The sequence below is a fragment of the Candoia aspera genome, chromosome 1 (genome assembly GCF_035149785.1).
Source record: "Candoia aspera isolate rCanAsp1 chromosome 1, rCanAsp1.hap2, whole genome shotgun sequence".
NCBI classification, from domain to species: Eukaryota; Metazoa; Chordata; class Lepidosauria; order Squamata; family Boidae; genus Candoia; species Candoia aspera.
Window position 1 is genome coordinate 313,549,043 of NC_086153.1, and position 26,249 is coordinate 313,575,291.

The 26,249-nt window shown below is 37.0% G+C and overlaps 1 protein-coding gene across 5 annotated transcripts in view; it reads right to left on the reverse strand.

The window, feature by feature from the left end:
- Positions 1–235: 235 nt before the first annotated feature.
- The window catches only part of CDC42BPB (CDC42 binding protein kinase beta), a 125,101-nt gene continuing 99,087 nt past the window's right edge, over positions 236–26,249 (reverse strand). For 2 of the 5 annotated variants that reach the window (XM_063290364.1, XM_063290362.1), the window contains 13 exons: positions 25,954–26,090; positions 20,592–20,731; positions 20,119–20,200; positions 16,894–17,110; positions 15,811–15,873; positions 11,013–11,609; positions 8,757–8,854; positions 8,561–8,645; positions 7,803–7,923; positions 7,597–7,714; positions 5,504–5,609; positions 5,307–5,419; positions 236–2,043 (listed from right to left, as the gene is read on the reverse strand). In XM_063290364.1, the coding sequence (XP_063146434.1) occupies positions 1,912–2,043; positions 5,307–5,419; positions 5,504–5,609; positions 7,597–7,714; positions 7,803–7,923; positions 8,561–8,645; positions 8,757–8,854; positions 11,013–11,609; positions 15,811–15,873; positions 16,894–17,110; positions 20,119–20,200; positions 20,592–20,731; positions 25,954–26,090 (2,009 nt within the window). In that variant the 3' untranslated portion in view covers positions 236–1,911. Of the gene's footprint in view, positions 2,044–5,306; positions 5,420–5,503; positions 5,610–6,670; positions 6,845–7,596; positions 7,715–7,802; positions 7,924–8,560; positions 8,646–8,756; positions 8,855–11,012; positions 11,610–15,810; positions 15,874–16,893; positions 17,111–20,118; positions 20,201–20,591; positions 20,732–25,953; positions 26,091–26,249 lie in introns of all 5 variants that reach the window. The other 3 variants (XM_063290366.1, XM_063290363.1, XM_063290365.1) reach the window with 2 other exon arrangements.

Sequence of the window (26,249 nt, forward strand, 5' to 3'; positions counted from 1 at the left end):
GGTAACACAGCATTCTTCCCACTTCAGCTGCTGCTGCTTTTTCCTCCTCAGAGGAGACGTTGGTAAAAGCTCTTGGCACCAACAAACCTGCTTGTGTGGTTTTATTATTTTTTTTCCACTGAGAATGCTCAGGGATATTTCTTTTCCCTATCTCTGTAGGGGAGACTTGAACCATGCCGCAGTGCCTTTCAAAGAACTAATGTACGCTTATCTAATTAAAGACAGGACTACTGGGAACTTTTTAAAACATCCCTCTTCTGCTTTATTGACAAGTAAATTGTTCAAAAATGTTCTCACAATTCAATAATTACAAAGACTTGAGACAGACATTTAAAAAAAAGAGTAAAAACCAGAAAACCCCCAAAGCAGTAGTGTCCAGCTCAAACTGAGCTTTCTTAATCAAGAATTTGAGAAAGAGCAAATATTGTCAAACACTTAATGAAACAGGATTAAATGTTGACTAGAACCACCTGGTTTAAACTAGAGATAAGTGCATGTCCTAGACAGTATCTCAGGAAAGAGTGTTAGCCATTGGTATAGCATTAGCCCATGGGAACCAGATTTTAAAACAATTGACATCCAACTGTCATCAAATTGGCACAGAAGGCACACTAGTGTGACAATGACAAACTGAATATGCCAGCCATAGAATTAATTACACGCTTTTAAATGAAACTTGATCACTAGGGTAGGTGGGTAGGTAGGGTTACTAAATGTATAATACATGGAAGCATGAGATTAAATATACACGTAATATGTCACTGCTGCAAAATATACAGGAATGTGCTGTGCATTTTCTCCCCTACACATTCAATACTTTTAGTGGGCAATCATGGGGTTGGGGTCATCATGCAGGTGAGGATATAATGAATTCAGGGAACTGGGGAAAGAAGACGAGGTACCCTCATATACACACCCTTCTATGCTTCCACTTTGGTTACCAATAAAAATCATAAGTGATTTATTACTACACAATCCCTTCATACAAGCAGCCATCAAGGGAGCAATCTCAAGAGAATGCTGGCTAGTAAAATTTTTAAAAATGTAGTGTTATCTTTTACACTGGAAAAAAAAATCCAAGAAAACTTACAAAAATGTTTGAGAAGATGGACTCCAGGAAAAACAGAATAAAATCTGTTTTCCAGCAGTATGTTGTTTTAAAAAAAAGCCCTGTCCTAGCTAATCAGATCTAAAAAAGCAGGGTAAGGATAAAACATTTCTGGTAAGACCTTTATGTACATGACTATAATATCAGTAGAAAGACATTTATACAGCGGAGAACATATGTAATGGCTAAGTAAGTTAAAAGGCCACAATCTAGAACTTCTGTTTTCATTTTCCTGTTTTATTCTACTGAAGCTGGAAATGGCCCTACAACTTCCTATCATTCTTCTAAACTTTGGGAAAAAAAGAATATATTTAGAATATATTTAGCCAAAGATGTAACTTGGCTGCTTTTACTTCATACCCAAAGGTCTGGATTTTTTTCTAAAAAGGATTTCCTGATAATGAGACATTATATCATCCTATAGAAAAATAATATTCCTGGTACTGTATAGTAGTAAAAACTATAAGCATCTCTTTTCTTTTCAGCTTAAGTATGAAGACTTTATCAGTAGCCTTTACTGTATGTCATGAGACTATCACAACTGTGCAGAAATGGATCCGCCTTAAGTTTAAGAGTGAACAATTTGCATTAAAAAACAATTCAGTTACTATAGCAATAAAGATATCTTGCCTCCTTTTTATGCCATCAAATCTACAATCTAGATACAGGAATTTACTTTTGTGCAACCCTAAAAATTAAGCATCGGTCTTGGCACTGTTGTTGGAGACAGATGTCCTGCTGTTGATGCTCCATGATGTAGCAGACAATCCCAAATGGGACAAGGGGTGTAGAGAACCGTAGTGCTATGCATCACAGGTTGATTGGTCTAATCCATCTAGTGTAAGCTGATTCCTATGGGGAGAGTTGGGACTCGGGGGGCTGCTTGGGTTAGAGCTGTTGGAAGGAGTCGAGTGTTTGGTAGAATCCGAATCAGGCTGTTAAAAAGAAAGACAAAAATAATGCCTTCCTGTCACACTGTATTTCAAGCCCAAGAACTGCAATGATGTATCTAACAAAAGGAGAGACCCAGGTAGCGCAACCATTCTAAGTGCCCCTGAAAGGACCCCTCCTCCTCTAGTATCTCCCACCCTATTACGTATCCCTAGAAGTGTGCAAACGCTGTAGTAACCATGTGGGGTGCCTTTCTTCCTCCAATTCCTTCTTCAAAATCATATTTTCTCCTAAGCCTTTAACTTAAGCCTTCATCAAATATGTCTATATTGTTACACAATTTTTGTCTCTTTCTTCTCATTTTCTTTTTGCTTTTTTTTTTAATTTTAATTTTTTTTTGTTTAAATAAATATATGTTATTCTATCACTGATTAATACAGTAGCACTATGTAAATCAGTACTAATCAGAAAAAGAACAGGGTCCACAAGCCTTTCATAAGCCAATAACTAGCAACAATCAAATGGTTGTTGGAACTTGCTGGTCACCAAAGCAAAAATAACAAAATCGAACAAAATAAATTTTGAGTGGCGATTGTATTTATACATTTATAGGGAATCCAGGGAATTGTTCACAGACCTATTTTAGGAACAGCCTTTTCCATAACTGAATATTCTGCAATATCTTTAAGTTATAGGAGATTTTGGCCTTCAGAAAATACAACTTTCTTAAGATTCTGACATAGTCTCATCAGGCAACTTCAGATATTTCAATAGTTCATTCAGCCTCGTACATTAAAGTCATAAGCAGATGCCCATCCTTCCTCTGCTAACATCCTTTCAGTGACAGAAGCTAGTGAGTTACCTGGAATCTTATGCATTTTTTTTGTCTGTCACTGTACAATGGACACTTCCAGGGCAGTAATCTTAAATATAGCATTCTAAAACACATAAAAGAAAACTGTGGACATGTACTCCATCCCCAAGTTCCTCATACTGATGAGTAAGGTCTACAGTAAACACAAACTTGTTTACTGCATATGCTCACAATCTTTCATGGGATCACAAACAGTTTCCCAATTACATGGAGAGTTTTAACTTTGCTTAGCAAAATGAAGTTTTCCCATTAACACAAAATGATGGAGCCAGATTGTATGTCCCCATTTCCCTTCCATACATTCCTTTTGGAATGTTCTTTTGGAATAGGCAAAGAAGGATTCTGTTGGAATTATATCCTGAATTTGGTTTCACCTATAGCTGAACAAGCAGATGTACAGGCCAAACTATACAAAATATGCAATTGTGCAATTTCCTCAGGGGCAGAAGGAATCATCACAAAAACCTAGAATGGAGCAGAATTCTATCCTGTGTAGTGTGGGAACAGATTGTAAAGATAAAATGACCTGTGATTTTTTATTACTATTATTATTAAATGGCATGAAAGGAATTGGAGATTTAGGAAGCAGTTAAATATATTCATCCAAGCTGACAGCTCTGCTTTTGCATCCATAGCTCTTTTGTAGACATCCTGCTGATAGAGGGCATTCAAAACACTGTCCTTTTCTTTTGCTTGGACAGTTTTCTGGTATTTTGGAACGCAGTTAATTATTCATAATGTTTAACTTCATAGCAGATGCGCTATAATGGCAGTCAGTTTAATTGGGAAAAGAAGAATTTATTTAGCCAACAGATTAAATGGCAGTATTGCTTGAAGATATACTTGACAAGACTGTGCTGTGATTGTAAACATTCAGTTTGTATCTAATGCAGTTGTTCAGACAGGCTGTGATAAGGCAAAAATCCATAGAGTACAATCCAGAGTTTTATACTGCTCTCTGTATGTAAGTATACATACAAGCCCCTGCATTGGTCCAAATACAAAACCTCATACAAACTCACTTTGTTTTTTCCCTAATGTGTCATTGGGTACTATTTGTTCTTTTTAAGCCTAATGTGTAAGCCATCTAGAGTTGCTTTTGTAATTGAAGCAGTAGATAGCTAGATTGACTTTTTTTTTTAAATGCCGCCTAACAGTGTAGGGAATAAACTGAGATAACCAGGTTGGAATCCTTCAGTTCACTTAGGTCCATATGTAGCAAAACACATGAGCGAGTAGAACCCAGCACATTAAGACTTTCTAGAGACAGATGCTTAACATCTAAACAGTTGAACATATAAACAGCCAACTGTATATGCTAAGGAAGTTATATACCAATCTTGAAAAACTATATCTCTGAACATTCTCTTGGTAGGAGGAAAAGCAACTGTTCTCTATTGTTGTAGAAAGTAGGATGAAGAGAAAAATCTGAATAAACTTCCAATTAGGAGAAAGCAGAGGAAAAGTGAGGTGTAAACAGGAAGCTCCTTTGATTTCTATCTGTACTCCTAATGTCTCTACTGGTCAATAGGATTAAAAGTGCAGAGTTTATGCTTCCAACGTATGGAAGGACTGCAGTAGTTTTTCTTCTGTGGCATGTGATTTTTTCCAATAATAGTCTTCTAACAATTAAATGCATTAAAACTGTCAGAACTACAGCTAGTTGTGACTGAGACTCTCTCCAAGCTTCAGTGAAGTTATTAATGGTAATGTAACATGAGAGGCCATTTACCAGGATAAGAAATTCAAGCCATCTTTGCTCTAAAAAAACTTACGGATCATTTCTGATTCTCCCTAAGAAAAATTGTTAAAAATTTCAAGAAGTGCTCCAAGAATGTATTTTCAGAGAATTTAGGTTTTTAATTGGATTGTTTATATATACTGTAGGGATGGAGACTTCTAAAATTAAGATTTATGGATAGCACTAAATTCTGCCATTTGGCATGTTGGTTATGCAGACATTGGCTTGTACAATAAAACATTTTATATATACCCAGCACTTGACAGTACCTGGTAGAACTTGACTGGGTTTGGAAGCTAAGCAAGGTTGGGCTGGGTTAATTCTTAATGGGACCCTTCCAAGGAATTCCAAAGTTGTAGGCTAGACTGGGAAGTACCAAGAGAGAGAGAGAGAATTTCCCCCCAAAGACAATGGAAAGCCACTTATGCTGATGCCAAGAAAAGAACATAAACATATCCATGAAGTCATCAGGATCTGGGGTCCACTTCAAGGCTTGTTTACTGTGATGAGAGATATGTCATTATTGGATTTCTCAAACTCTAGGCAGACAAGCACTGCTGCACAATTTCACTTAATATCACATGGTTGAGATTATATACACACAAATATTCAGATATGAAAATGTAACTTTTAAAAATATTAGAAGTCAGTGTCCTCTAGAGGCATTATATCAACCACTTTTCCAGACTCACCTTACTATTTGGAACCAGTGAGGATATAGAGATTGATCTCACCTCTTTGTCAAACTCCTGGTCTGGATCAGACATACTTCGCAAGGGCATGGTTGCTCCCTGGTCACTGCCACCTGCAAAGCAAAGTTGTTTGAGAATCTCTCCTAGGAAAGGCTTATAAAGCTACAGCTTATAAAGTGATCTACTTCTACTCTTACTTGAAGATGGCCATGAAATGTAGCTTTTATTTCTGTGAGGTGCTTGACGTGAAATGTTGCTTGTTGGCGGACAAGCCTTTTCATCTTGTGAAGAAGGTAAACCACCCTGTAGCAGAAATGTAACCAAACTCAATTAGATGAGACATTTTCAACTTAAGTTGCTTTCTTAAATGCAGAGCCTTTTAAAATACTTAAACCCTGCATTCAGTGCTATGAGGTATAAGAAGCTTTTTTAAATATAATTTGTTTCATCTTGACTACTGGGAATCATATAAACAACGGATCTTGCTCAAAGAGTCAGCGAGGGGATAAATACAGCCATTCCACCTCAAAAAAAGCAAATAAAAAGGTCAGTATTTAAATCTCAATTCTTTCCAGCAGCTGGAGACATTTTACAAAAGTTATCAGAAAATAAGTCTGTATGAATGAGCCATATCAAATTACCTTTTGCTTTATAGGCTTTTTTTCCCCTTAAAGGCCAATGCATAGCCAAAGATATAACTCATTATCTTATTTTGGATTTGGTGACATCCAGTTAATTGTGTGCTCTTACTGATTTTGCCAGTGTACTATTACAGCCTGATCTTATACAGCATAAGCAACAGAATTTGATTGCAAATTATGCCACTAGGCTTTCCAAATTATGAGAAAATGGTTTGCCTTTTACTTTTGCTGTATTTGGCAGCTATGATAGTAAATGCTGGCAGTTTGGTTGCAATGAAAAAAATATCGAGCATTATCCAATAAAAGAGAATATATGTATCTCAGGGTTGAACAGAGGAGTCCTTGGTACTCTCTGAGCTTGGTTGTTTGCTTGCAGATATTTCATTACCCGACTAGGTAACATCATCAGTCACTGATGACGCTACCTAGTCAGGTAATGAAACATCTGCGAGCAAACAACCAAGCTCAGAGAGCACCAAGGACTCCACGTTATCCAATAAGCTTTCTATTTGCCTCCTGCTACTGGAAGGATGGTTAATCTCTTATCTTAGCCTATTAGCCTATTAGAGAAGACAGCATTTAGAGTTTGCAGTGAAAACCTGCTGTTTTAACTGCAGAACTCAAGGCAGGAAAGCACAAGCTCATACATGCAGAGGTTAGGCAGCTGAAAGGTCTAATGCATACTATCATCATCCACTTCAGTTCCTAAAGAGCTGCTCCTACCCTTGCTACAGAAGCAGAGGAGGGGCAGGAAGAGGAGAAAAGCAGTGAGGAAGAATGGTCACTCTGGAGAAAGAGATCAGCAGAGATAGGGCTCATGTGATAGACGTGCTCAAAGCCTGTTGGAGATGATATCAGAGCAGAATGTCGGGAGGATGAAGGGGAAGGAAATTCATTCTGTTATTTTAGACAAAAGAAACAAGAAAAGGAAGGAGGAAAGAAGAGTTATTCAGAAACACTATCATACTCCTGACAGTGATATTTCCTGATTTTCGATGTCCTTGTGTGTTTATGGCAGTAGCTCTCAAAATAGCATTATAGGGCCTGTTAAGATCTCATTCCCCATGTACCCACCCCAGAATAAAGTCCAAGGGTTGGGTTTGCATCCTTCCCTGTTCCTCTTACTTTAGTGAAACCTAATCACTTGTATTTTCTAATTAATGTGTCTCCTGTGATCATAGGAGCTTTGGAAACAGTGTCAATAGCAGATTCTGGACTGAAATAGCTAATAGATCACTGTGAAAGGAGTATTTATTTATTTATTCAATTTATATGGCCGCTCAACGAGTGACTCTGGGCAGCAAACAGAAATCAAAAATAAAATAAAGTAAAAAATAAAATAAAATAAAATAAATAACAAAAAATAAAATAAAATAAATAACAAACATTATAAAAATTAAAACACAAGCAGCTGAGAAACAACAACCCAAATTGCTAACACAACGAAGAGGAAGAGATTACATTACAGCCAATCTCTGAATTCTTTATAGGAACCATCTTGGGCTTGCTTAATGATTTCAGTTACCCTTTAGGAAGAAACAGCATCCCTGTTTTGACTGCAAAGCTTCTGCCAGCATGTCCTTTGGCAGAACCAGCCGAGCATAGGCTTGGGCAAAGCCTTTCCCTAGGAACAATTTTTGGTTTTTTACCAGTGGCAGATCCATGAGCACTTGCATCCCATCTCCTGGTCCCATATGAGCCACATGGTTGAAATTGGTGGGGTTGGAAATCATTCTGGATCTCAGCTCAGGGTCTCGGAGCATCTCTCTGAATCAACAAAGGACACCAAATAGTGCTTTTGCATGGGTAAAATTCCTTTACCGCCCAAGTTATGAGAAAAATACTGAAGCCTTACCGTCTTTGCTGTAATCTTTCTTCCTCAGGAACTTTAAAGACAAATCTTCTTTTGCTTCTCGTACGAAGCATTTGCTTTTTGCTGTTGTCAGACGTTTCTGGCACACTAAGAGCAGCTCCTCCTGTAAAATATACGATGCAGTCACACAGCTAGATACAACCTCCTAGAGGCTGCTTTCCTGAACTTCATCATTATATCCTGGAGTTCTCTGGGTCTGCAAAGCCCTGTTGCACATGAATCATAGATTGCCTTCTAGAACTGTTACTTGACTGCAAGATGTGCATACATCAATTTTAGAAATGTTTTTAAAAAGGAGCCCTGTGGGAATAAGGGATTTAATTCAGTAGTAGAACAGAAAAGTCAAGCTTCAATTTCTGGTATCTTCAGGTAGGGCTGGGAAGAGTCTCCATCTGATTGCTACCAGTCATGACCATATTGGGCCAAATGGACCCATGGGCTTATTTGGCTATGCATGAGGAGGATATCCCCACGCAACCCTCTCCTTTTAGCTAATTAATTGAATACAATAATAATAAAACAGTGTTCATATTATCAAAACCTCAGTATACGCCTCCCTGAGGCACTAAAAAAAATGAGTAAAACCTACTACCTATTTTTTATAAAAGTAAAAGCCACTTTAAGTCTTTTCCTTTTCATGCCATGATCAAAACTAAAATATAAACAGGTAGAATATACTAAATTAAAATTAGACTCCCCAAGCATACTGGGAGAATGCCCCTATCCACCTCTCTACCAACCTGAAAACTTGTTCTTGAAATAAATTAGCCGAGGAGGTTCACAGCTAAGGAGGTTCAATGTGCCATTAACATTCAGAGGTCGGATCTGTTATCGAAGCAAAGTGAGAGAAGCTTTTTAGAATAGGCCCTCAATACAATGTGACGAAATTTTCAGAAAATTATAAAGCTTATTTTACTCTACACTCAAGATACTAACCTTTCTTAAACCGATAGTCTGAACCCATTCCATAGTATTAACATCAAAAATGTCAACCCCATATTCACTGTACACGGTTAAATAGAATGGATTGCAACCTGGAGAGAAAACAAAACATCTCTTATGGCTCCAAATATTTGAGATAAAACTGAGCACCTCAGTGTTTGCTGCTGCTGTTTCTCAAGCTGATTAATATTGGAGAGCTGTCTCTTCGGCAAAATATTCATGAGCATGGAAAACTATTCCACTTTTGACTGCAGGTGGGCACTTGAATTTTGAAAGAAACAGACCGAAGCAGATAAAGCTAAAGTTCCATCCTAATCGCTAGCTTTTTAAGTAGAAAGAATATACATTTATAGTTATTTAATTTATATCCTACCTTCATGTTTAATCAAGTATTTAAACATTTGTTTATGTGCATATGTATATAAGAGGGGGAATAAAATAGGTCTAGTGCATAATGGTGTTTACTTACTATCTTTTCAGAAGGCTTTACATAATTATAATAATTTAATAATAATAATTTATTAAACTTGTATGCTGCCTAACTCTGAATGACTTTGGGTGGCTAGTTATCCTCATTAAAAAAAAAAAAGCAATTCTCCTGGCCATTGTTAGAATCATCCCATGCTTCTATCTGATACTCAGAGGTATATTTGCTCTAAACATAGAGCCTCCCATAGATTTCATTGCTGACAGCACATAAGCTGAAGCATTTCCCATTCAGTGGTTGCATTTCAGTTTAATAACAAAAGCCTTATAGTTGGCAATTCCTTTTGAAAACCGTATTAAATCATCTTTTCCTTATTTTGTAACAGTGGGTTTCATACATATCCTTAAGGGAATGTCTTAATATGGATTTGTATATACAGGCCTAGATAAAGGGCAGTCACTTTTAGTTTGAGTATTCAAGTATCTGCAGGCATTATTAGTATTACATAATTTTGAATAAATACTTTTGTTGGGGGGCAAGCAAAATAGCAAGAAAGAGTTAAAAGCAACTCCAGATGAGAGCAAGCATCATCAAAAGAGCCACAGAGTGGCATTTAAGATCAGCAAAATCCTCCTCCATCTCTCTCTCTCTCTTTCTCACACGCACGCACGCACACACAAATGGTCAGGGAAGAGGAAACTCCCTCTTTGCACCAACCACACCAGGTCACACATTCATGCAGTACAATGATTAAGAAAAGATGGGCTAACCTTCTGCCTGTATTACTAAAGGCCAAGTTCTAGGAGGAGCCTGTCTTTCCCTAGGACTCTCTGGAGAGGCTGATTTCACACTAAGACTAGGTTCATACACCACACTAAGCCACGGTTTATTTAACTACGACTTACTGAATAAATTACATAGGCTATAGAGTGGAGGCTTTTAGTAATGGTTAGGTTTACATAATCTGCCTAGCCAAAACGAAACAACTGCACTACATCAGAAATGATGTAACAATTGATTTATAAGGTATCAGGTACCAGATGAGGCTCACAGTTACTCTTCAGTAAGCCAAGAAGCAGAGTATTCACCAGGTTTTGGCTGTCAGAGCTCAGATATGAGGAAGAAACATCACTTTCTGAATTTCACATGCAATAAAAAAAGCTTCTTATTCAAGTTTGTTAAAGCTACATACTGAAACCATAGAATATTGTTCATCCTTTCTCTTTTCATTGGTTTCACCAAATCAAAAAGAATACTCAACACCCAACATAGATTATGACCTTATTCATGATGAGAGATTTATTATGATGAAGGCTGAGTATTATAATCCACTGCAATGGTGTAAGAAAGAAGAAAAATAGACAGCTCCTTATATTTTAAAATAAATATACAGTTGTTCTATTTTCCTTCTAAGTTCTTATGTAAGAATCATATTAGGAAACTAACAGTGTTGCAAAACAAGCCTATATCCTCAGAATGTATATGATTAAGACCTAGCAGTTCATAGGAACAAAGCAACAAGAAAAAAGGTTGACTCAGTCCAGCACATGTTTTCCATAATTGCTAAATAGTTACTTCTGAAAAATCTGGAAGCAAGTCTAGAAAGCAAGTACATTAGGTGCTTAGTCAGATCAGCTATTGTGCCCAGCAGCTATTCACAAACTGATTTCCATGATCCTGTGTGTCTGTCTTTTCAAAAATACTCAACTCTATTGGTAAAGTAAGAGCTAAAACTATAATTACTAAGGTACAAAGTTATTTGACAGTTATTTTCAGGCAAGTGAAGCAATGAAAGATACAGAAACAGAAAAACATATACATACTACAGGCAACAGGAGTTGCGGGCCACATTAGTTCCTGCATGCGTGACCTTCGACCTTGTGCATCAACATATATTCCCAAATGGCTGAAGCAAAGTAGGTATTCCTCACTGCTGAGCTCCACAGCACAAAGGGCATCAAAAGACTGTTGTGAGAGGAATGCAAGTGAAGAATCATTGGAATTTATCAGGTTTATAGACTGTCCATCCCCTTGGATGTTCAATAAAGAGAAACCAGATGGGTAGCCGACGCAAAGCCTGTCTTTGAACACAGCCATCCATTGTATATGGCCAGGAGCTTGGATTTCACTGAACTTTTTATGGAAAGGTTTAGTTCTGTGAATCTCATAGCAGAGAACCTGTCGCTTAACTGCCACAAACAAACTTGCTAAAGAGCTCTTCTTCAGCATTCCAGTTGTAATGAACTGGCAGCCTTTTGTTTCAGGAAGTTTGACATCAAAGCTGCTTTCAGATCCATCCAGGGAGGACCAAGGATACAAGTGAACATGATGATTCCGACCACAAATAAGAATAATTATTTTCTCTTTGGGAACAAGCTCTATCTGGTAGACCTTCTTGCAATCAGCAGCTCGAACAATCACTATTGAAAATAACAGATATACGTAAGAGAGTATATATGTGTTGAGCCATAACATGTTAACAATATAGTTAAAATATATGTAATCTTTTGCTGTAACAAAAAAACCATAGTTTTAAGAGCACAAAATTCATTATCATTTCTTTAAAAACTTGCATCAAAACCTCAATAATACTAAATAAATAACAAAGTCACACAGTTTTATCATAGCAGGAACCAAAATGTTTCATTTTAAACAAATGTAGATTTTCAACTTTATCGTGAAAAAGAAAATCTAAGCAATTATGGATCATTTCCTGAGCCAAAAAAAAAAAAATCCCAATTATTTTATCAATAGAAAACTTAGTTCTTCACACTGCCCAGAAGAGGACAGGAGTAAATACTAAGCAAAGATAGTTCAATTGTTATTCATATACAATTTCAAAATGGTATAAATAAAAGCATCCATCAAAACTAAAACTGCACATGGACAAACAAAAATAAGAAGAGGAGTAATTGCGTTTTCAGAAAAAGTTAGCTTTTAAGATATTCAGAAGGCAAAGCTAAGGCTGTACAAAGCTAAGGCTGTCTTTTGCTCCTTCACTGTTAGCGAGAAGGTTCCAGAATGTCAGTAATTCTACTGAAAAGGCCCTCTTTATTGGAAAGCTTAATTTCCCTGTAGAATCAGAAGATTCTGAATGCAAATTGCTGGTGTTCTGCATGGGTACTCAGGTATTTAAGCATTTAAAACTCAAGTCAAAACACTTTGAACTGGGCTCAGAAACCAGTTGGCTTCTGCTGCAGATATCTTAGGATAAGTATTTTCTAAATATGCTGTCAAAAGTCTGGCAGTTATATTAGCTAAAGCTTCTGAACTGTCTTCAAAGGCAGCCTTGTACAAAGATATTACAATAGAGAAGCCTGGAAATTGAAACATATGTCTATTTGAATAATCTACTTTTGTTTGGTATAGAGAAAATATAATTTATATTTTTACTATCAATAATTCCCTAAAAATTACGATACAAAGGATTACAGCATTATTTCTTTTTGCACTGTGTATAATAAATGCCTAGGCACAGCCTTGATACTAACCCTATACAGTAGATAACTCTTAAGACTGGCCATATGAAAACCATGTATCCTTGCAGAATGTAATGGACCAAAAGTCTCAAGAAAAGTAGATTCTGATGTCTGTTTTTAGCCTATAAGCTTAAGAGATTCACTTCTCTAGAAATTAGTGGACAAATCATAAAGGTTTTTTCCCATGTTTAGTATAATAAATAAAAGCATAGGAACAGAAATATTGCTCTGAAAATCACAACTGAATTTTCGATAAAGGAGAATAAAAAGAGAAAATTTAGCTGAAGGATAGAATGATTTTAATTATCCAAATCTATTACATCCAAGCCACAGGGTAGCAAATTTCATTTCTGATATTTGAGGTCCTAAAGCCATGATTACTCCATGGAACTGACTATCAAAAATGGGTACATGCAAACTCAGTGAAACAGGTCTGAACAACTTGTTCAAAATGAAAACATATAGCCTACATCCACACATAATCCAGCAAAGTGGTCAATAAAATACCTTGGATCTACAAAACAGAGGGGCTATAAGAAGGTGTTGCTCAATATCAAAATGCACAGCTAATATTTGGCAAGTTATGTAAGCTTCCATTAAAAATTTTATTATCACAACTTCACTTCCATTCACCAGTGACATGAATGGGATCTATTAGTTCTAATGAATTTTTATATATATGTTCTTGATCAAGAAGGTTAGTATGATTCGTGTTACATAAGCAATATACTCCTATATCACAAGTATTTCCAGTGTTGCCTCAAGATTCAATTCCCTAGAGCTAAACCTTGGTGATTTGCCTGTATGATTTCAGAAATAATCAAGAGTACAAAGTGCAAAGGAAGAGCTATTCAAAGTAGTAGGCAAATTTATGATTTTTCTTTCACTGCAAAGTATCTAGACGAGGGGGAAAAATAATTATTCTGAGGTATTAGCTTCTGGGGTTCATGAAACTGGCTAACACCATGGCAGGATTTCTGCACTGTAGGGCTTGGACACGCATTAAAAAAACACCAGAGTATCCATGGAAAACTGCTTTAAATGAATACCCCTAGAAGGCCAAAGAAGAAATCTGCTATTAGGCAAATGATGTAAATATAAACAAGGTAGAGAAAGCATGCAGAGCACAGCTTCTGGAATTCTTTCCAACCCCTTAATAGCAGGTCATGTGACTAGGAGGAAGGAGAAAGGGGGCTTAAGAATGAAGCGGTTGGCATAATTCCTTTCCAACATTCCTCTGGATTGGAAATAATAAAAATGAATGATATTTCCTCTTTTCCTTCACATGCTGCCTTGCAAATTAACATTCATGTGAAACTGCCTGGAGTGGTCACCTGAGGATTTAGAGCTGTATAGCATCAATATATACGAATTCTTTTTCAATTCTCTATTTCTCGCCTTTTTTCCTGATATAGAGGAAAGTGTGGAAGTTCTGAACTATCCACATGCTAATAAAATGGGTTTCATCAAGACATGACAAAGATGTTTTTGTCAGCAAAGAGAATAACAGGGAATGGAGATATAACCTATTCTGGATGATTTTGTACTTAGCTTGCAAAAAAGGCTAACAAGGGATAAATCCAGATGGGGGACCACACCAGAAAATCCCATGGCTGTAGGCTAGTCTGGGAAGTTGAAAATATATCTTGGAAAAAGGTAGTAACAAACTACTTCTATACTGTTGCCAAGTAGAAAAAAACAACAACAGGCATATCCATATAGTCATCAGGAGCCAAACTCAACTTGATGGCTTTTTAAAAATAGTTTGGGAGTGCTTCCAGGTCTAACCAGAATGCTCAAACCAGTAGCTTTCCTACTTTTCCTTTCCTAGCTTTAGTTGGTATGCAAACTATCCTCCTTCCCAGATAAAACAGATTTGCTTTTGGTCCCACAGGCCCTAATCAAATCCAGACCAGATTAGCCCAACATGCTAAAAAACACACACTTCTGGAAAGCAGTCAGAAAGTGCTGATATTTACAGACTACAAAGCTAAATTAATCTCTGGGGCAGAGAAGCTGTTTATCACCTCAATTTTGTTCTATCTACACCCTCTTCCAGTTCATTTCCAAAATGAACATACATATAAATATACATATACACCCATCAAACTATTCCCTTTCAGGACAAGCTCAACATTATGTAAGTGAAGAAGAGGAATAAGAAATAGCAAGCTAAACAAATTAAGGCATGAAGTAAGACAAAGAAAAGGAAATGTATCTAAATCTACTTTATACAAACATCATTTATTGTATTTCTCCACATCTTTCTAACAGTCTAAACCAGGGTTTCTCACAATTTTAGCAACTTTAAAATATGTAGACTTCAACTCCCAGAATTCCCTAGCCAGCATGGGAGTGGAAGTCCACGTATCCCCATTCATTCTCTCTGTATCACCAAAGTATCTCAACATAGTTATTTCACATTGGTTCAAACCAAGCCATCAGTTCTGGCACCACTTTGTGGCTACGCTCTAAAATTGTGCGGGGTTTTGTTTGTTTGTTTGTTTTGCTGCAACTGAGCTTATAGAAGGTAGAAAGGAGGGGAAGGGCAACAGAAGAAGAGAATGCATGATTATTTGTATAAGAATGAAAGACTGACTCTTCAGCTGCTCATTCTAGATTATCTAAAACTTCCACAGTATCCTGAAGGGTACTTCTGTGCTGAATTTATTACAGTACAGCAAAAGACAAATTACCCAGATTAGTGGCCAGGTCCTTATTGGCCAGGTACAATGTACATTATTGGCCTTATTGGCCAGGTACAAATGTAGCTTATCAGCTAATTATGGAGTAGTAGTGAGCAAAACCAGATTCACCTCCATGAATGCTTAGGTATTTGATGTCAAATGAATAAATGCCTTTTTTGTGAAAGGTAAGAGCTGTGTGACCCAGAATGTCAAATAAAAATGACTGTTTAATAGTTTTATTTATTTATTATTCAAATTTTGCTACTGCCCATCTCCCCCAAAAGAGGGACTCTGGGAAGTTAAACAGTTCATTAAATAAGCTGGTATTTTGAGTTTCCAACTCTTGTCAGAGAAACAAATTCTATATAAGGGAGTACTGCCAAATAATCAAGAATTAACTGATGGAGTTCATCCCTCAGCATGTAATTGCTAAATGCAACCAGAAATTTACTTACCATCACGGGTGATCTCTATGACATACAGGGCTTCTTCTGAGCCAAGTGCTATTCTATCTCGATCTATTGGTAGCAAGAAGAGAAAAATAATTATTAATATAAATAATACAAATATGCATTCTAACTCCGGTTTCTATTCTAACAGAGAGCTTCCATTTAATTAACTGAATATGCTAGAGGAAATGTATCTATGCTAATAGAACTGTACCAGATACTGTTTCTAGGTCTAAAATATCAGACTGTAATAATATAATTCAATCGTTGTCTAAGCAAAGGCAAATTCTATAGAATTTAGTAAAGCTTACTCACAGGAAAGTAGATATAGCAATGCATACTACATGATATGGACCTCAGTTTATTTAAAAGAGAAATGTGGAAGAGACTGTGCTCCAAGAATTTTCTCTTTTGGAGCTTAAATTGGTAGGGATGAAGGGCAAGCTATTTCAATAAACAATACTGTCACTTTGGAACCACCTTCATAATCAAGCCTGTAGTCCCCTACCATCTCATACCGGTTAATCCCATCTCATCCCATCTCCTGAAATGAGGATAGTTCTATTCCAGAAGAATTAAGGAAAGTGAGATATTTTTAAATAGTTGGGTAATTTATAGTATTGTGGTAGTAGGCTTTATCATTTTAAACTGTTCTTAATGTTCTGCATTTTTACTATTCTAAAATTGTTTTATATGATACTAGTATAATCCTTTTGGTAGTTTCAGGATGGCAACTGTCCATAAGGCAGACGAAAGCAAGCAAGGAAGCAAGGCAGGCAAGCAGGATAACAAATGATGTCTCCAAATAGGAAGGGGGTACAAAATTTGTTAAAGTACTTAACAGTTTTATTTTAACACAGAAAGCAATAGGCTAAAAACTGAGACAATACATCTAAGCACTGCTGATGTCTACTTCAAGCAGAGTTAATCGTAATTTGTTTTTACAAGTCAATCGCTGAATTTCATAGTACTAATTTTTCCTGTCAGAGATAAAGACAAGAAACAATACATTTAAGGATGGCAATGTATCAGTCCCATTTACAGGTGTAACGGTACACATTCAAAGTGTCTTGTTATATTCTGACATACCTATAATAGCAGCAGCTAGGCTAGTTTTAATGAAGGGCAGTGTACTGTCATAAGCTTCCTGTGGAATATGTATAACTTGGTTTCTGAGTTTATTTTTGTGCAGAATAGATTGCAATCCCTCTAGAATTCCAACCCACTTTCGCTTCTCATTTTCGTTTTCTGTTAGGATCAGCAGGGAGCAGGTCTTTGAAGGAGAGCCTAAGAGAGAAGCTGTCACCTTGAGAACAAGAGGATAGAAAAGGAAAATAATTACACGAAATTCACTCACGCAAGAAATGCCTCAACTAAAGCAAAGTGACAAAATGGGAATGTACACTAGATTCAGACAAAGTGTTTTTCAAAATGGACTGCTCCAGACTGAGCCTTCTATAGGCAGCACGAACAACTGCAGTGGCAAAAGAGAGAAGGGATAATGATACTCTGATTTCTTAGAAGCCATTGACTGTGCAGGTATTGACACAGGAGGGATTTCTTTCACCTTCAATGTCTTCTCTCACCCCAACCAGCTTAGTTGTACAGACAGTCATCCCCATCCTATTCCTCACTTTGGGCCTAAGACTATGAATCAGAGGAGAGACTGCAAAATTCATGTTGTAGGGGGTGGGTTTGGATGGTATTTCCCACAATCCTTTGCCATTAGGCAAGCTGGTTGGTAATAATAGGAGTTGAAATACAAAATGTATGCCAAGCACCATATTGTCCCTGAATTTAATTTCAATGAATTTGTTTGTATGTTACATTTAATTAATCGCCAGCACAAATTTACAATGCAAGCAAATCTGTTTACTCTTGTTTTGTAGAAATGCCAGAAATATTGGCCACAAACAGATTCATGGTGACAATCTTGGGTCAACCAGAAATTCTTGCTCCATTTTCATCCCTCATCTCACATACTTCTCTCAAAACTAAAAAATAATTATCCACAAAATTGGTGCATGTGTAGATTTAAGCAGGCATAGGGTGCTCACTTTCTTTGCAGTTAAATTCCTTTCTAATTCATTCTGAATAAGTTACAACTTCCAATACTTTGGCAAACACTTCTTCCATTCCAATTCACTGAGCAATGTATATACATTTGACGTCTTTCATTGCCCATACAAATGACTCCCTTATAGCTCCCTTTCTATGCATTAATAAGATTTGATGGTGCTCAAAACAAAAGCTCTTGCACTCATTCTGCAATATATCAGGCTGCTTAACAAAGGGCATGCTCACAATGTCTGTCACCTTCAGTAGAAATTGGCCAACAAACAATAGGGAGTTTTAAGAAATGTTTTTAAATAGTCCAAACCTGTAAATATGTTTAGAAAGTAAAGGTAAAGGTTTCCCTTGACATTAAGTCCAGTCGTGTCTGACTCTAAGGTGCGGTGCTCATCTCCGTTTCAAAGCTGAAGAGTCGGCGTTTGTCCGTAGACACTTCCATGGTCATGTGGCCGGCATGACTAAATGGAATGCCGTTACCTGCCCGCCGAAGCGGTACCTATTAATCTACTCATATTTGCATGTTTTCGAACTGCTAGGTTGGCAGGAGCTGGGACTGGCAACGGGAGCTCACCCTGTCAAGCGGATTCGAACCGCCGACCTTCTGATCGGCAATCTCAGCAGCTCAGCGGTTTAACCCACAGCACCACCGTGGCCCTATGTTTATAAAACCTGTCTGAAATCTGGCAACTATGTATCTACAGTACAGACACCTATGCCTGCAGGTATAATTAAATTATGCTTTAAAAGTCCAATGTGGCGCTTTAGTGATAGTAAAAAGAAATCATGAAGGCTTCAGATTTCCAGATAACATTACAGATCTGACCCAAGTAAAATTGGGTGACTTGTGAAACAGAGTATGTACTGGACCTGGTTGCCAGTGTACTCTCCTAGTGGTAATTCAGACATAAAACTTTCTATTACTTCATTTTCTTCAACACAGTAACTTTATAATTATTTTACTATTTATTTTAAGTTTGGATTGAATTCTTGTACCTAAAAACATTTCCAGATATGAATGTTTCTAGTACATTGGTAAAAAGTCTTTCTTATCACTTGGCATCATGGCTGCTCAAGGTAATCTGGGAATGAATTTGACATCCTGAGACACTTTGGTAACCTGGAACTTATCTAAATTTAAAAAAAATAAAATACGGCCTACAAGCCGGATAACAAAACCAAAGGTTTCTAACTATTATGTAGGCTATCTGCTAATAAACATTGCACCTTGCTGAGTCATCAGATAAGACAACCTCTTTAAAACAGAGAAGAAAAAGATATCAGGCTATATCAAACTTGTATGCAGCCAGATATAAAATGCCTGCCACTAGCCTGTGGGCAAAAGTAAGTATAATTATATAATTAAACTTCAAGTATAGTAATATATGTACACGTGTGTCATATAATTGTATAAAGTAACTGAATACATTTCACCACTGCCTTATCACCCTAGCTTTTTGACAGATTCTAAAAGAAAATTAGAATGCAATCTATTTCTGTGACTATACAAAATTATTATAAAAAGATTGTAAACCTTTTTTACAATCTTCCGTAGAGTAGCTGTGGAAACTCATCAGTTAAATAAAAGTTTCCTTTTATCTAGACTGGACAATTCTGTAAAACTTTACTTTTAAAAGGAGTTTTAGACTAGGCAATACAAATATTCATCAATCAATGGGGCCAGGTTACCTGAGCAACCATCTCATCCCCATTACATCGACCCATCCCACCCGGTCATGCAGAGAGGGCATGCTACGGACCCCATCTGTAAAGGAATTCCATCTGATGGGGTCCAGGAAGTGGGCCTTCTCTGCAGTAGCTCCTGCACTCTGGAACATTCTTCCCCCAGAGGTGAGACAAGCCCCCTCGCTCCTGGACTTCTGCAAAACGCTAAAAACCTGGTTTTGCCATCATGCCTGGAGCAGGATGGGGAACAGCCATTCATGGGGATGGCTCACACCCTAGGACGATCTTGTATACTCACCGACTGAAACACAAGTTTCAGCCATCTGGATTTTATCATATTTTATCATATATTTATATTTTTATTGTCTATTATTGTATTTATATTGATATTGAATTTTAAATCCTGTTTCTGTAAACTGCCCAGAGTCCCTCCTTTGGGTGGGGGGGATAGACAGTAATAGAATTCGACAAACAAACAAACAAACAAATAAATTTACTGAAAATCACAGCTAAGTAAAACATGAATTATATTTGTACAAATTAGTGAAATGATCATACCCTGAATATACAAGGAACATCTTTCTGGTTTGCATGTATAACATCCGATGCTAGGACAGAACTCACGCAAAATTCTTCATCTCTGGGAAGAAAATGATAATAAATGTCACTGAATTTGAACTACCTATTTAAAAAATACCCAAAGCAAAAATTATAAACTTCCTTTCCCTGGGAAAGAAATCAACAAATTAATTGGTTAAATTCTAGATTGCTAAGTTAGAGAGATCCTGGATACAGGTTTATGATACTGCTTTCTACCAGAAAAAAAATAAGAGCATTGAGAACACAAATTTACTCTTCTCTCGTACCTTGTACAAACATGGCCTACACTTTTGTCAAAAAGCATACAATGTAACAAAGCATTCTATATAATACCAAAGAAAATTCAGTGACTGTGGCATTCATCATTCGCTAGACTAATTTTTGTCTGATGCAATCAAACTTATGGAAAGATGTGGTTTAAGGTTGCAAACCTGAGATCCAGAACTTGACTTGCAACAACTCCTGGCTGAGTGGATTTCCCTTCAGGCACATCATAGAGGAAGAGTTTACAGTCACAGACAACAGCATAGACCCGCTGCCATCCTTTCTTCACTCCTGTTGGTTTTGGAACCTGTAAATATAGACATGTACAGTATTATTCATACCAAGGGGAGAAATATTAATAAAAATACTTCAAGGGATTTTCAATAATGTATACAATTCTCAAATATTATAACATCTTCATTTCAGATATACAGTAGCTGCAAACACATCAATCAACCAATTGATCAATAAATATGATCTGCTTCCCCAAGGAACCTGAAGTGATCTCTGGAATGTCATGGGTCATGTCTTCATAGGAAAATGAGCTTATGATACTCATTTGCTCAATAGCTGAATTTGCAAATAATGATAAGCCACAGATTAACGAAATAAGCAAAACTCCTCTAATCCATGGATAACTTTTCAATTGATGAGAAATCTTTTCCCCCCAAATATTCATTTAAAGTTAATGATGCTGGTATATTTTAACTTTCCCATAATTTCTGATATAGACTAGATATAGACAAGGATACTTATCTCTTGCATAAACAATAAAATCCCGCCATTCCTTACAGAATGATTTGCAACTTTGTACTGTGAAACAATTGATTTTATCAGATACTTTCTCAAGAAATTCATTATACTATCTAGATATTCCCATTGTTTAACTATGATTAATTTTGTTGCTAAAAGTAGAAACTTGAATCAAAAACTACTTTGCAATTTTTTGTTCTGATTGTCAAATACATGTAGTAAATTTAACTTGGGATGAAAGTCAAGCTTCTGTTTAGCAATATGTGACATCTCATCAAAACTTTCTTCCAAGAATTTGAAAGTTTATCACACTCCCATCAAAGATAAACGAATGCTCCCTTCAGGTTATAGCCACATCAACAATTCATTGAATATTCACCACACACACACAAACGGTTCTTATTGGAGTTTGGTGGCACTGATGTAGCTTCCTATACATCTGCTGACAAGAATCCCATGTGCTGCCATTCAGATTGCCAGGTATTATCATACATTTTATTGTTTCCTGAAATCTAGATTCCAAGGTTTTTTTTTAACCTAGTAGCAGTTTTAATGAAATCTATTTCAAGTAAGGTCTGATATACTTTTGAAATTATACTTTTAGGTTCCCCATGAAGAAATGTAACATTAATTTTGTAAATTAAATAGATACTTATTTCCAATCTCTATCATTTTTATTTCATGACATTGATCTGATGCCACAAAAGTCATGGTACTTTATGTTACAATTGTTCTTCGATCTGCTGTAGACTATAATGTATTAAGTTTTTATAAAAAATATTTTCCCCATAATTTAAACTCTGAGGCTCTTTCTTAATTGAATCTTTGATAAGTTATCAACAGAATTAAGGGAGAAATACCTGGAATAAGTCCTGAAAATCTCTTTCTCTACATTTGGCACATTATTTGTGTAAAAGCATTAATGGGTTCATTCATTTTGAAGGTCGGCTTGGGACAAAAAGGACATCCATTTCAATCATGTTTTGGATCTTCCATCGTAAAAGGAACAATATCTGTTAGCTGAGCTGCTTGGTAGTAAACCTTTAAACAAGGTATGCCCCATCCTCCTTTATTCTGTGCTAAGTATGAATTATCTCTTTTTATTCTGTCATTCACTGACTTAAAGCAAAATAATACCATTTATTTTAACCACAGGTAACAATTTTATCAGGAATATCTGTTGGAAAAGTTTGAAATAGATGTGTCATGAATACTGATGGTGAGCAGGACGGGGCCCCTATCCAGGGGGGAAAACGCATATGTAGTTTAGCGGCTTTAAACTGTCCTTCAAAGAGACTCAGAGCAGACCCACCTCGAGTTTTGGGGTTTATCTGTGTGGGTTTCCCACGCTCCTTCAGTTTGGCAGGATTCTTACTTTCTGAGCCTTCAATAAACACGAGAGACCTACTCATTGTCTCAGCATGGTACTTTGCTCTAAGTTAGGATAGATGCCTCTGTTTTGGGAGTACCATCATCTTTAATTGCTGCTATATGGCCTAAAATTCTAAGATAACTCTTGTTCTATTTTTCATGATTTCTTGTTTATTTGGAATGACAAACTGAAATTTACTACAAGTGAAAACAGTGATAAAATTCTTATTGCAGTCATGTGAGGAAGAGGCAACTGAGAGTTCATTTACCTAAAGCTTTACTTGTTCTAGCCTACTGTGAGGAGAGGCTGAAGCTGCCGTAACTAAAGATGAAGCAGGCAGGTAAGCAGAGAGGACAAAAAGCCAGAAATCTTGTCTAAAAAAAATCTCTTCGGGGAGGTAGATAAGAAGGAAACAAGGCATTAAGGAAGCAAAGGAAAAAATGTCACCTGAAGCAGACAAAGGAAGTTAGGCCTGAGCACATGGAAAACCCCCCAATCCCAGCTAATCAACAAAGGAAGAACTTTGGGGTTTGAAAAGGGGTCCTGAAGCCCACCCACTCATTGAGTCGTCTTTGGATCCAGACTTGGCAGCTTCATCCCTCTAGCTCAGCCTTTCTCAATCTTTGACCCTGGAGGAACCCTTGAAATATTTTTCAGGCCTCAGGGAACTCCTGCACATTCAGGCTCATATATAGGCCACAAATTACAAAATGATTATATTCGTTTCATGTGTAGGCCTGTATATATTCATTAACAGTGTTCTTAAAACTAAAAATAAAGAATGAAACTTACCTCTTTAATGTGAAGTTGCCTGAATCTGAAGTAATTTTTTAAAAATAAATCATGATCTCCCAGGGAACCCCTAGTGACCTCTCGCAGGACCCTAGGGTTCCACAGGACCCTGGTTGAGAAACCCTGCTCTAGCAAGTGCCTGGCAGCCTAACTGAGAAGGATGTGAGTAAGTGTGGATGAGTGTGAGTATGAGAAAGAGCAAATGTACATTGTAAAGTTTTGCTGTTACTTTAAATTCACTGGGTCTCTGTGTATTCCAAAGAACCTGATGTGCCTCAGTGTTCAGTTGGAAGTGATTTGTTTGTGTCCCTAATTATTTCCTGGCTCTTAACCAGGGCAGTGTGTCTTGTCTGTTTTAGCTGCACCTATTTGGAAAACCCAGGTAGAAAGCAAGGCAGGTACAAGATCCGTATGTCCCAACAGGCTGTGAGTGTGTATGTGTGAATGAGTGACCGTAAGCTGAATCTGAGAGTGCATGTAACACTACGCATGCCATTTGTATTACACATTAATGTAGTCATATGGGGAAATAAAATAGATGTTTGACTGACTCTAAAATAGAAACATCCTTTAAAGGGCAAATACAGAGTCATCGTTCCTCCTTAAGTACAAGCCTTAAGGACTTGGCAAAAAACTTGCTTAGTTCTAGAAAGTTGCAAGATATATAGCTTTATAGATAAGCCAAACATTTATGTGGGACTGCACATAATGTAGGTCACACAGAATATTTTCCTTAACTTCGTAACACATAAAGCTCTACTCTTGTTACTGAAAAATATCACAAGGAGGATTTATTTTTCCCAGATAAGCTTGACCAAAAATAAAATCTCCTTCCTCTTTTACAGAGTTCTTTTCCAGTTTGCAGTCCAAAGCTTTTCAGTTTCCAAAATTCAATTATCAATCCACCTGCCATGCTAATATCAGGATGATATCAGGATAATATCAGATTTGGCTTATGGTCACTAAGGAGATTATTACAAACCGTAATCCAAGTCTCCGTTTTATCACAGTTTGGTGAAAGGGATGGAAAGAAGAGTTTTAGAATTTTTTCAAAAATCCTCTTCTCCTGTTTACCTCTTCTAATCTAATTGGCGCTGGTAGCACATAAAGCAAACTTCAGGCTTTGGATAAAAAGATTTTGTAAAGTACCTAGGTTGTCAAATACCTTCCAGTTACTTGGCTTTGCTTTCTTATTCTTTTTTCACTTTAGCCTTTGCATGAAAATGTGTGCTTTCAGTCAAATATTTTAAACCAGGGTTGCTGGTATCTCATTTCATGTAATACAAAAATAAAAGTTATTTTTCTATTACTTCTTATACTCTATGGCTTAACACATATATAGAAACAAGTAACTAAAAAGCAGTATGTACATAACAGGTACTACAAACTTCATCACTTGATAATTTAGCTTAGCTGTTCTCTGTCTTCTACTTTTTCTGAAATGTTGTATCCATCATTTTTTGTTTTCTGCTATGATGCTGTGGCATTGATTATTAACTTCTTTTCTACATACTGTATAATTACTTTTTCAAATGTCACAGACACTCTTCTAAACTTGATAAATGTTTCCATCTACCTATCTTTTTTAATCATGATTTTGGAGGTCAGTAGCAATAACCATTTGATAATAATTAAATCCTGCATAATCTTGAAGATACAATCAATAAGCTATAATGGAACAAGTCCTCTTTAGAGGAGAAGGAAATTTTATTGATTTGATTTGATTTGATTTCTATAGCTGCCCATCTCAACAAGTGACCCTGGGTGGCGTACAATCATAAAAACATAAAACAATTAAAACAATACAACATAAATATATATGGTCACCGAGTAAAACTATTGCCATAGATACAGCCAAGGACCGGAGCCCTTAACACACTCGGGGCCCCAGGCCTGGGCACATAATCAGGTCTTCGTGGCCTTATGAAAGGCCAACAGGATTGGGGTCATCCTAATCTCTGAAGGGAGAATGTTCCAGAGGGCAGGGGCTATGGCAGAGAAGGCATGTCTCCTAGTCCCCGCCAGCTGACATTCCTTGGCTGACGGGACCTGTAACATGTCCAACCTACTGGACCGAACTGGATGGGTGGAAACAACTGGGAGAAGACAGTCCCTTAGGTAACTGGGGAATTGGAAAGCTTCAGATGCCTTGAGACAGTTCCTGGTACAGCTTGGGACTCTACAATGGTTTGGATGTTGATGATGATGTTAATATAACTCTACCGAGGAAAGCTGAAAAGTATAGCACACATTTAAGAAACAAGATTCTCTTAAAATAGAGTCTGCTTGGGAATGATTATCAACACATCAGCATTGAAATTAGCCTCTCAGTTATGTTGGAAGCAATGGCTTGATCTTGCCATTCTTGACTCCTAATGTTTCTACCCTAATCTCTTTTACCTGAAATTGTATTTTGAACTCCTCAAGATGTACCCAGTTTGGACTTTTCAACTGAATTTTGGAATTTGTTTTACAGCCAGATTTGGCATTTGCTTGACTGTGTATAAATGTGATCTGGTACTTGCCTATGCACAGTAACTCTGATTACTGACTATCTGCAAATCTGTGTAAAGGACAATCCTCTTTTCCTGCCACAGACATCAGATTCTTACCTTAACATAGCCTTTGTAAGCTGTTCCTATGCCTCTTTGAACATCTACTCCAAGGGGTCTCTTGGCTTGCTCTGGAGGTATAGGACAGACTTGCGGTATACTGTCCTTGCAGGAAACGTGGCATGCAAACGAACACACTAAGAAGAAAAAGTGAACTTGTTAAGCTTCGTGCTGTTACACAATAAATCCTATAAATCACTGAGCATTGGCTAACAGAATTGGGAATAAGCAAGAAAAGGACATCACACCATAGTTAGTCAGCAACTTGTCTCCAGGAACCACCAGTTTAAAATGGC